At 34.2% G+C, this 12,410-nt stretch overlaps 2 protein-coding genes across 6 annotated transcripts in view; both read left to right on the forward strand.

The window, feature by feature from the left end:
- LOC128211435 (uncharacterized) overlaps positions 1 to 3,944 on the forward strand; it is a 37,664-nt gene extending 33,720 nt beyond the window's left edge. For all 3 annotated transcript variants that reach the window (XM_052916221.1, XM_052916223.1, XM_052916222.1), the window contains one exon: positions 120 to 3,944. In XM_052916221.1, coding sequence (XP_052772181.1) covers positions 120 to 313 — 194 coding nt within the window. In that variant the 3' untranslated portion in view covers positions 314 to 3,944. The remainder of the gene's footprint in view (positions 1 to 119) is intronic.
- A 6,561-nt stretch (positions 3,945 to 10,505) lies between these two features.
- LOC128211436 (uncharacterized) overlaps positions 10,506 to 12,410 on the forward strand; it is a 30,252-nt gene continuing 28,347 nt past the window's right edge. For 2 of the 3 annotated variants that reach the window (XM_052916224.1, XM_052916227.1), the window contains exon 1: positions 10,506 to 10,614. The gene's annotated coding sequence lies outside the window, so the exon portion shown is untranslated. The remainder of the gene's footprint in view (positions 10,615 to 12,410) is intronic. The other variant, XM_052916226.1, reaches the window with a different exon arrangement.

Genomic DNA, 12,410 nt, shown 5'->3' on the forward strand with positions numbered 1-12,410 from the left:
TTGCCGTTTCAGTATTGAATTTATGTTCACAAACAGCTTAAAATTACTAAAAAGTATTCACCAAAACTGTCTGAACGTCGTAAAATATTCATTTATTAGACAAACTGCTTTATTTTCAGATGATGAAGAGCGGTATCCAACACCTGTTTACCGTTGTTGTTCTGCGATGATACAGGGAATCATTCATTACTTCCAAGGTCACACAAACTCTTGCATAGAACGTATCGAATTTTCAAGTGCGTCAAGGGAGCACAGGATGGCCTTTGTTCATTTGGTGCATATAAAGGGCGCAGCGATTTCAGCACTTGTTTAATCAACGATTTGTTTCAGTCAACTGGAAAAGTTTGCTATGGCATCACAATAACCAAACAAAACGTATCATGCCTTGGCGCACGGAGTTTGGTTGGTGGTCACTAAGCCGAATAAGTGTTTTTCTCTGACTTCCCCGGTTTTCCGTACCATACGAGACCAAACTCCCCCGTAACATCGTGTCAAAGTCAACGAGAGTGACATAGCATCAGTTGATATAACTGTTTTCACAATATGTGTAAAAGTAAAGTTTCACTAAAACCCTATCGAACATTCAGTGTTTTTCAAAACATGTATATTATAATGCTATCGCTGAACAAGTTTCAACGTTCCTTTATAAATCATTAATGCGTATATTTGTTTAACGCTAAATTGTATCTACGTTGAAATGCAAGAGGGATATTTTGAATAGTTTGTTGTACGATTTCTATTTATATTTATATTTTGTCGATGTGCTTGTTTGTCAGTTGAACATAAATCTGGCGTCGGGTTGACCTGCGTCAGTAATGAGGATTTTGCGTAGACTGATTAACGTGTTTGACGAAGACTTGAGTAAATCTACTTCCCATGTATGTAAAGTGTAACAATTATTATGTGATTTGTATAATGTCAGCTGTCAATGGCTTAAATGAAAAAGTTGCAGTTTTCTGTCTTAGAGAAAAATGTATGATAAATAGAAATATGTTTTTGTGCAAATTGTTTCTCAGATTCAGGTCTACTGATGATAAACTGAATGATGAAGGACTACAATTTCTGAAGTATCTTGAACACCTATAATTTAGTGTTTTTGATTAAATTAACCATAAACAAGCAGTCGATTTGTTTCAAAACGAACGTTACCGTTATATATCGTTTGAGTTTAACTGGAATATTAACTAACGGAAAATATCCCGCCGTTTCTTGTTGAAAGAGAACTTTAATAAACGACATGTCAAAGCAATGATTGGTATACATATAGCTTCTAACTCGTGTGTTTACGCAAACTGATTAACGTAGCAATGGTTTGTTAGGCTTATGAATAAAATTGCTTGTTAAGGTAATTGGCGGATTAAAATATAGTTGAATCGAATGGAAATTGAATTGGTATTAAGTTGTGGTGTTATAACCACCAACTTAACAATATCTCAAATTTGCTCTCAGAATCTATATCACTATGGAACAAACAATGATTGGGAACATCACTTCTTTAATAAGATATAAAATACATCTTACAACATGCTTTAAAATGGAGTCCTCATATTTTACGATATTCTTGCGACATATTACTGATAAGTATATGTAGGAAGTCAATTCCGATTTTATCTTTGATTCTATGGCAATAACTGTTACCAAATTAGAATGATTTATAAAAGTAAATTGCTTTGTGATATTTTCCAATTAAGCACACATGTGTTAGACACGAAAAGTCAAAAAATAGCCCCCTGTGTTGATGTTCAAGTAGGTCCAATTTAAAAAAGACAATAATCGAGCTAATAACGAACAATGTCAACGCGTTATGATTTGTCAACAACATGCTCACAATTATGTTATATCTGATTGGGGAGCCCTTCTTATGTTAAATATCTTTTTGACGCTGTAGACCATAGGGAAGGTAATAATTTGTATTTCATGAATGTTTAATTTTTGTGACTGACATAAAGACTTGTTTTGAAGTTTATCAGTTTATATGTTAATATAACTTGATCCTAAATTGTTTTTAAGTTGATAATGGCATCAATTGCGCTTAAATGTTATTTTATTAATTATTGTAAATGTTGGTGTACGTGTGAGGTTTTGTGCATATTATCTAGGCTTGTCCCTGTAGTTATAATTCTGTTATAACATTGAGCCCATTCATATGCATATCTATTATTTTTGTCTGTTTTATATTTCATTCCGAAAGATAAATTTCATTAGGGTTAAGGACTGTTAACTACCACATGTGCTTAGCAGGTAATTACGTCATCACCGACACAAAGGAACTGTTTTAAGGGTTCCAAAATAACCGTGAACAGGTGTATATTTCTTAGCACATCACGTGTTTGGTTTGCAATGTAAATTTACATTTCATTTACAAATAACAAACTTTCCTTTTGACAGTATGTCGTTTCGATCAAGATATACATTAGGGACAACTTTGTCCGGCGTCGTCGGTAGCGCCGTCATACTTTTGTTTTCGATCGGTTACTTTTAAACGTTTTGATTTTGTCTTTAATCGAGGTATGAATGTTGGCATGGTCAGATAATTAGCACATTAGTTTTGTGGTCAGCAAGTCAAATGTCAAGGTCGAGGCGACCTTTTCTGAACAAATGAATGGCCGACCAGGCAGTGGACACATCCGACTGGCTGAATTTTTGTTTCAAAAACCATCGGTTCTTGTCAAAAAGTTCAGTTGTTGATCTTAATACATCTCATAACTGATTTGTTAAGAGTGTTTCTATGTTCTTAACCATATTTATGTTACAAATGTGTAGTCTGGTTTTGACAATGGAATTACAACACTCTCTATATGTTCTCATTTTGATGTGTGATACAAAAAAATCGCCACTGTAACTTTTCATTGTAGTTTGCTATGACCAGCGATAAAACATATTTTAGTACAATATGTTGCCATGTTAGATGGCTTTACTTTTAAATCAATGACCAAAGTTTTTACGGAACACCCTAGATAAAAAATCGTTTACAGATGTATGTCAAATATAATATATATTTTTTATTATATTAAAATGATGTGCTTCAATTAAAAAACACACTTGTTAATCCGCTTAGTAAGTTATGTGTACATCAGTAAATCTTTAAATAATACTGAATCATTTAGGATGTTAAAATCAAAAACATTTTTAATAATTGAAGCCATATGATGTATAAAAAGTATGCAACAAGGGCAAAATGGCTTAAACGTTTTGATAAAAGGGCAAAAACTTAGAATCGGCCATAAATAAGCATAAGTCATAGTATACAGATGACCAGTAGCTATGCATATGCAGCAAGGCCAATAACTCGGTTGGTGTTTTATGATTGTCTAAATAAAATGATCTTGCAATTATTTTTTACAATTTTCACGTAAATATTTATTAACATTTTATCTGTAACAACAAGCACAACAAAGGCTCATACCTCTCGTGCTTAATATATTACATGTCAAATTACGTCCGTTAAGTGATAAAAGAACGCTTGTACTGATATTTCTCGTTTTTGTTTTATAGTAGTGTTTAGTTGTTCAATTTTGCCGATTAAGTCATGCTATTTCCAAGACATATATATGTTAATCGAGTGTGTACTTATATAAGCAAAGCTAATGAAATTCGCTTACAAATACTATCCTTTAATTACACTTGTTTGTCTTAATATGTTTTGTTTCTGCATTATTTGTATTTAAATACAAACCTTTTGTGTTATAATTACTTGTATGGATTAGAAACAATATGTTTAAATCCAAATAAATCACTTTTCTGTTCTGTTCTGTTCTGTTCTGGTCTGATCTGTTCTATGTAAATGAGCCGTTTACATTTATAATCATTCATTTCCTTGAAATGTGATGGTATATGTTCTAATATATTTCTTGTAAATTGTATCGAAATGTTGTTTCATTGTTTATTTCTGATTAACAAAGAAGAGAATTCAAGAAGATACTAATAAAATAAATTATCATTGACTTTGACTTGTTTATGTTTAAACGTTAGACTTCTAGTCGTGTTTCTTTAGTTTTTCATCATAAATAGTGAGTGTGACTTGACATTTTTATAACTCGAAGGATATTCGACTCCTGATTTTTACAAAAGTACGTACTTTCATTATACTTTCATTATAAGACTATAGGAAGACATAGATTTAAACCTTGCTTAGGTGAGCTTTGTCAGATGGCTGTCTTTGAATGACAATAGGGTACCTTTTAAGAGTTAACACTGTTTTGCTAAGGATAGCTCATTTTGAATTACTTTATTCAATGGTTTCGTGTAATGTTTTGTCCGGTCGAGTAATACTTGATTTCAGTATATCAGTTCGAGTGTTGTTGTTTTAAGCCCCTCTTGTACGGAGAGTTCTACTGCTTACCATAGCGTCGGCGCCGGTGCCACACCTTGGTTAACGCTTTATGCAAGAAAGCACTTATTAGACGTTATCTAGGCAAATTCATCATGTATTAAATTGAAACATTAGATGTGTATTTCCGACTATCCAACCTACGAATCAAGTAAGATAATAAAATGCGAATTATGGGCCTTTAATATTTGACACACATACTAGGTTGATATCTCAGCAACTACTTGACGTATTGCATTGAGACTTTATACAATGGTACTGAAATATCCAACCAACTTAAAGGGACAAGATTAAACAATTGCATGAAAAAAAGAAAGTTGTCACAATCTTACATAAAATTGATAACGTTGTGTACAACGCATTGATTCTTACTCGTCTGTTGTATCACACCGCTTACGGCACGTATATATTTCGCAGTTTGCCCGTATTTGTTCAATTCGAAATTTATTTTGTTTGTCTACCACGTAATCCTAGTTAATTTAAAGAAAAGCGTCGGTATATTAATTAGAGGTTAATACACGGCGTAGCCGGACCGTTGAGTGATAATTGGCCCGAGTGACTCATAATGGCCCGAGACGTAGTATCATTATGAGCACGAGGGCCAAACATATGTTTGTTTTTCATATTTTGAAAGTTTAAAGTTTGCTTTTTAAAGTTTACCTGCAATCCAGTTGTGCATTCTCATTTCGCTCTGGCTTGACTACGATCAGATAACTCACTCTCAAATTAAATTTACTTTTTTATAAAGTTTTTGAGAGTGAGCTAAACAGGCAAACAACATTTCGTTGTCACTTTTATGTTCCCATTCCAATTTCGTTTGATCACTTTGAAAATTCGCACTAAGCGAACACTAAGCATGTGAATACAAGAGTGCGATACAGTTGCTCCAGCTCTTTTAGATTATGTATATAAAAAGAATCAATGACACTTCCGAGCTGGAGCAAACAAACGGACATCATCATAAAACGTAAGTATGACTCGTTATTTTATCAAGTATAACAACTATGAGGGCTTATTTGAGAAGTCGAGGTATATTTGGTTATTCGGCATATTTGGAATAATTTAAGTTTTGTATTTATAACTTAACTATTAAGATATTGTTGTATTTTTAAAATGTTTACAAAATAACTGAAATACGTGTGAAGATTAAACATCGTATTTATTGCATCAAAGAAAAGTGTGTCATTTAACAAAGATTAGATAGACGAAAACTTGTAAACTATGTGCTAAATTACATTAATTTTAAAATTAACTGACCGCTAGTACACCAATCGGATTGAATACAAGTTAGTGTTATTTTTCTCTACATTTGATTAATACTTGCTATATATAAAAAATGAGGTAGACTATTTACCGACATTTAACGCTAGCTTGGCTAAGTTTTAGTGAAAACTAGTGTGTATTCTTACAATAATTCATTGTTTCCTCGACCATCAAGGTCGCAATACAGAATAAGTTAGCACACGATATTAAGCCAATAAACATTAGTGTGTGTGTGTGGTTTATTTCAGAATATACAATATGTAGATATTTTGTTATTGTCAGTTATATAAATTTTATTTATTTATTTTTGTACAAGTTTACCAACCAGGACTTTTCCTTCTGACTCAACGAACATTTAGTTTTATCAGTTATAATAAAACCAGGATTCAAGATAAAAAAATGTTGTTTGGTCAAAATGAAAAACCAACTCACAAGAAATGTTATTGCCAGTCCATTTTTTATGAGTATTGTTCCTTAGACAGCTCTACCCATTTCAATATAGGTACTATATTTGAATCAAATATGTTCAAATAACAGTGTCCTACAATAACAGAAATCGCACATGGTTTACTATGAAAAGTCAGGAGTTTTAAAATCCCTTAACCTTTTTGAGATGCAAATATTGTCAAACTTAATCAATTTATCATAATTTAACACACCACAGATAAACACCTTATAAGTATCCTCGCCCACTTTTATATAAAGAAATGAATGAATAAACATATATCTTACATAACAAAAAATCCAGTTTTTGCTTCACATCTGACTTTCTGATTTGGAAGATATCGAGGAGTAATACATATAACATTTTTTCATTAGGTAATCTTTATAAATAATTTGACGTTCGGATTTTGCCGACATTTCTCCTTAAAACGTGCATTATTATAGCGTATTGGCTCAGCCTCCACGCTTTGGCTCAAGCACCCTTGCTATTGGGTACAGCTTAACATAGAAAAAGAGTATAAACATGTGTATTCTGGTAATCAGGCATGTGCGTGAAGTTAGCACCGTAGCACCGTATCCCCATATCACCGCGGTGACGCGGTGCTAGCACCGTATCACCATCAAAATCTATACAATAAGAGGACATGCAATATTCTCGAAGAAACATGTAAGGCTCGTTCCCGCAGAACCTAGAGCCAGGTCTCGGCTACACAGTGACATAGGTTCCTATGGTCCCCTTGCTCGTTTCTGCGAAAACGAGTCTTACATGTATGGTAGGGGTCAATAGGGCTTATATTGCCCATATACGCACAATGTTGGGCTAAGGACGGGGCCAGACTAAAATCCTCGTAGTATTAACAGTTTCCACGAATGTATCACACCGCCAGGTAACCCTTGGATACAGTGCCATTGGACCCCTTGCTCGTTTTTAAGGCATCCGCACCATAACAGTGTCTGAATATGGGCCAACTTGGCATTGGAAATCGAGTTCATGTCCCTATCCCGCATAGCCTGCCTAAAATCCTAGGGTATTCACATGTGCCATCACCTAGGGCCAGGTCTCGGCTACACAGTGATATAGGTCCCTATGGTCCCCTTGCTCGTTTTTGCGAGAACGAGTCTTATATGTATGGTAGGGGTCAATAGGGCCTTTATTGCCCATATACGCACAATGTTGGGCTAAGGACGGGGCCAGACTAAAATCCTCGTAGTCTTACCAGTTTCCACGAATGTATCACACCGCCAGGTAACCCTTGGATACAGTGCCATTGGTCCCCTTGCTCGTTTTAAGGCATCCGCACCATAACAGTGTCTGAATATGGACCAAATTGGCATTGGGAATCGAGTTCATGTCCCTATCCCGCATAGCCTGCCTAAAATCCTAGGGTATTCACATGTGCCATCACCTAGGGCCAGGTCTCGGCTACACAGTGACATAGGTCCCTATGGTCCCCTTGCTCGTCTCTGTGAGAACGAGTCTTATATGTTTCATCGAGATTAATGCTATTATTGTATTGATTTTGATGGTGATACGGTGCTAGCACCGCATCCCCGCGGTGATACGGTGCTACGGTGCTAACTTCACGCACATTAATCAGGCGGTCATTTTTATTCCCGACCAAAAAAGAACTCCATAATACTGGTTTTATCTTAAATGTAAGCTTCTTGAGTGAAATACAGCTGAATATGGTGAAAATGTTCTACTTTCGTTTGTAAACATGTATGTGTTTGATGGAAGAATCGGTCTTATAACTCCATAAACAATATGTTTACAAAATAACTGAAATACATGTGAAGATTAAACATATTTATATGGCACTGAATTCCCCGATATCTCAAATTAGGCCTCATAATTGTTATACTAGATAAAATAACGAGTCATACTTACGTTGTATGATGATGTCCGTGCTTTTGCTCTAGTTCGGAGGTGTCTTTGGCTCTTTTTATATACACCTCCTAAAAGAGCTGGAGCAACTGTTTCGCATCCGTGTAATAGGGCGTTTATTTTCCTCTACCACAAAGAAAATAATCATAACTACTTTCACTTCACATTCGTGTTTAACATTCGCTCATGTTTAAACCTGATAAAAAGTCTTCGTCAATACTAAACTCGCGGCGCAGCGGCTTAAGAGAGATAAGTCCTCACGTCAGTATTTGTCGCGTTACACAGCAATTATATCCCTTTTACTACATCGGTCAATTTCTCGCATAAGAGATAAGTACGGTAAACTGAGTTATTCTCCGGTAAGCGCAGTGGTTAGCGCACTCGTTTATCACCAAGGCGATCCGGGTCGATTCTCAGTCTGCCCACGTCTCAATTTGGTTGGTGGTCACCAAGCCGGACAAGTGGTTTTCCTCCGGGTATTCCGGTCTCCTCCACATCACAAGACCACACTCTCGCGCAACATCGTGCCTAGGCAAATAACTTAGTAAACATTACTTTTTTCGCAATCGTTGTTAAATATATATTGTTTAATCAACTCCTATCCATTTTAATCTAATATTGAATTATACATCCAATGTTAAGTTCTTCTGAATCAATGCAGTGACGTCACATGCTTCTAGCGATCGAGACTATTAGAATAACATTCAATAAATATAAAGAATATATCGGATTTCATTTCATTTTGTTCAAGTATGTCTCAATATACACATTTATTATTATAACACCAACACCAGTATTATTTAGATGCAACAAAAACAACAACAACGGCGACACCGACAACTACAACACTAACAACAACACACAGCTTATAATACACATTTAGAGCATTCGATACATATAACACCAAATTCTTCCCTGTGTATGACGCGTTCCAGTGCACTGACACGGAATACACGTGTATTCATATTCAGCTGTAAGCATTGGCTTCAATGGAGTACAACAAGGGGCATTTTATACCCGTTTTAGAATAATAACTGCATTCGATAGTTTTCGAAATCGCTAAATCGGCAGTTTCCGAAAATTTTGTTAACATGAAAAATGAATCTACGACATGCAAAAGAGTACTGCGGAATAATGCAGTATTATTTAACATTATATTGAGCTTGTTTTCATTCAATTAGACTCAAAAATGATCATAAAAGTATAAAGTTAGTGCATCATTGTGAAAATGGTCTAAATGGAAATTATTTGAATGAATACTACGCATTATTGTCAAAATTTAGCTTCCGCTCATTTTGAACTTTTCTGGTTTTGTTTTGAAGTTTAACAGCCTTGGAATGAGTGATAGAGTAGACTTGTTAATTCAGATTATTCAGTGTACTGTTTCAAAGAAAACTCATTGAACTACGTCAGCTTATTTAAAACATGTAGACCCTTGCAAAACTATTCAAGTTGTTTTATAATCATCTAAAAACTGCAGACTGTTCATTGAAAACAACCTTTTCAAAGCATGAAAACCATTGGAAAATATTATTATAATCACAATGTGATTGATTTCGTGAAAGCAATTTAGATGTTTGCGAAATGCTTCGTTAATGAAACTTCTTACTAACCTGTAAACCTTAACGAACTGGTTATCAATAGCAACTTTCTTTAATTTTATTTTGTAAACTGTGGAAGTTGACATCAAATGGCAAATAAATAGAGTAATAGATATAATCAAGGAACATGAGACATATGATTCACGTTTTACAAAAGATCTAACGGAAATTACACGTTACATGGCCTTTCTGTCCAACAAAACATCTTTCCTTTTCTAATGAGCAGTTATATATTGGTAGAAAGATCCCAAAATGTACTTGTACTGATCAAATATCATCTCCAATAAATCGAACATAACTTTGCTTCTCATTATTAAAAACACAAAACTCCATCTATTCTCAATACAATTTAGATTAATTCCTAAATCTAATACGGCATTGCTGAAGAAGATTTTAAATGATGACAATAAATTGTACAAAACGTTCAATCTAATGCGGTTGAACAGTGGCAAATGTACAATCTTCATTTAAACTGTCAACTCGTTTTTACAATGGTTTCCTAATGTATATACTATATATATCTCTCAAACTATAGAGGTAAGGCCAATCTACTATAAAAAGGACAATTAATCAACTTAATAACACGTACTGTTTGGGGGTTTTTTTGCCATTAATTGCTCAATTTCTATACAACGTGAATTGATTTATTTTATATTCCACAATCATTTTTTAATAGTTGGTTTCTTATACTGTTAACAAGTTGTTAATACATAATTGCGCTTTCTGATTTCGGAAAAAAATATTGATAAAGTCTTCACTTTTGCCTTCTCACGTTCAGTATTATTGTCAATGTCCTATATTGACAATATAATTGTTAATGATATTTATCGTGTATTGGCCGCCATACATATAAGCGATGTGTATCAACAGTAGAACCATATTTACCAAGGCACGGACCTAAATCAAATTCATATCTTTAGAAAAAGAGCGGGAAATATTAAGCCCTGCTCAAGAAGGTCACGTGGTTGTGCAGCGCTCCGTATAACCCGCTTAGATATAAAGTAAACTTTGAGAACAAGGAAGTGAATAGACTGACTCGCCGAGTGTGTATATGGGAAGGATGTGGCTAATCACTCTTTTAAACATCACAGGTAATTGACTTGAACAATATAAGACATCAGGTCATATCTTGTTATATGTTTTTAGATAAAGTTATTTTACTTTTAACAAGATGATATCTCTGCTTTCGTTTTCCATTGTAATGTCGTTAAGTGATACGTGAGTTGTAATATTCAATTATGTTTACATAAAACTCGAAAGGCATTGGAATCACGAACTTTAATTCGTAATAAATATACATAAAGTCAATTAAATATCGATATTTTGCTGGCCTCAAAAGATCCTCTCTTTACTTGAATTTTGATCTAAATCTATTAGTAAACAAGAATTTCTGCTTAATATTCAACCATATCAACATCTGTTATATAAATCAGGAATTGAGACTGGCAGACATAATAATAGTTCAAGAGACAATCGTATGTTTTTGTGTGTTTTGTACTGTGAATACCATGCCTCGTCTAACATATTGAGATGTACGCACACACTACCTCCTTAAAGGGACTGTACACCAGATTGGCACCAAAAAAGTTTTTTTTCTGTTACGAATCTCATGACAATTATCTAATAGAATGTGTTACGCTTTGATATCATAATTGTAAAAAAGTACCAAAATGTAAAAAAAATGTGTCGGAGACCGGGTTCAAACCCGTGTCGCCAAAATTGCAGACCAGCGTCGTATCCACTGAGCTACGACGGCTTATTCCAATTGGGTGACATAATTAAGCTAAACACCTACCTCGGTAATAAAACGTGATAATACCGAGAGGCCAATCACGGAATGAATTCAACCTGGTAGACATACACAGTAATCTTTTTAATGGAAGAATACGAAATCACTGCTAAACTTAAATAAATTGTAAACTATGTGGTACTTTAATCAGTAAGTTTCAATGCATTGTACATATCGATGCCAAGTTTATGTCAGTTTTCGACAATTTTCTTCTTTTTTTCGCTTTTTTATCATACGGAGTACAGCCCCTTTAATGTCTACCAAACCTTTTTAACTGAATATTCATTGTTAAAGAGAAGTATTAATGTTGAATATAATGCTATGCTTGTATTAATGCATTCCCGTGCCGAAACTCTTCATGTATTTATATCGTGGGGTATGCATTTTGAGCCGGTGGTCTATTATTACAAATAAAACAATTGACTTGACATTATAGGCTTATTATACTCAACTTAGTATTGTATCTGTAAATAGTGTTTTGATTTACTTGCTTTGTCACGATATGGTTAGTAAATGTCACTAACTTGCAACACTATCAATCTACAATTGTACTTAAATATTTCAGATTTTTAAGTTTTACGTACGAGTAGGTTATCGAGCTATGATAACCGTCTTTACAATGTTAAAAGTGACAGGGTTTAAACTCAATAGGGCTACAATCAACTGTAAGCTTTATCGCTTAAAAACTTGGTTGTGTGGCCATTGACCTCCTTTGTAGTGACTCAATCCAGCGTATAGCTCGACAGTGATGTTTTAAAACCAATTAGGGACTTAACATTGAAAATAACGCGGGAAATCTGGTCCCAATATATCCAACATTTAAGTTTTGTTCTCCTTTTCATTGAAACTAGTTATTGAGATACGACGATAAAATCTACTTCGGTTTGTACAATAAATTTGAATGAGTTAATTGACTATTTGTATTTTGATAAATTGGAGCCTATTGAATTTTTGTGTTTATGACTCTATACACAAGCGCATGTAAGGTGCAAATCTTGTGAAGTTTAAAATTGTTTAAATCATACAAACCTTTGCCAACATATTGAGCGAAAACAAATCGTTCAAAACATGCTCACGCTTGAAAACAGTTTACTTAAA

This window comes from Mya arenaria, chromosome 12 (genome assembly GCF_026914265.1).
Source record: "Mya arenaria isolate MELC-2E11 chromosome 12, ASM2691426v1".
NCBI lineage: Eukaryota > Metazoa > Mollusca > Bivalvia > Myida > Myidae > Mya > Mya arenaria.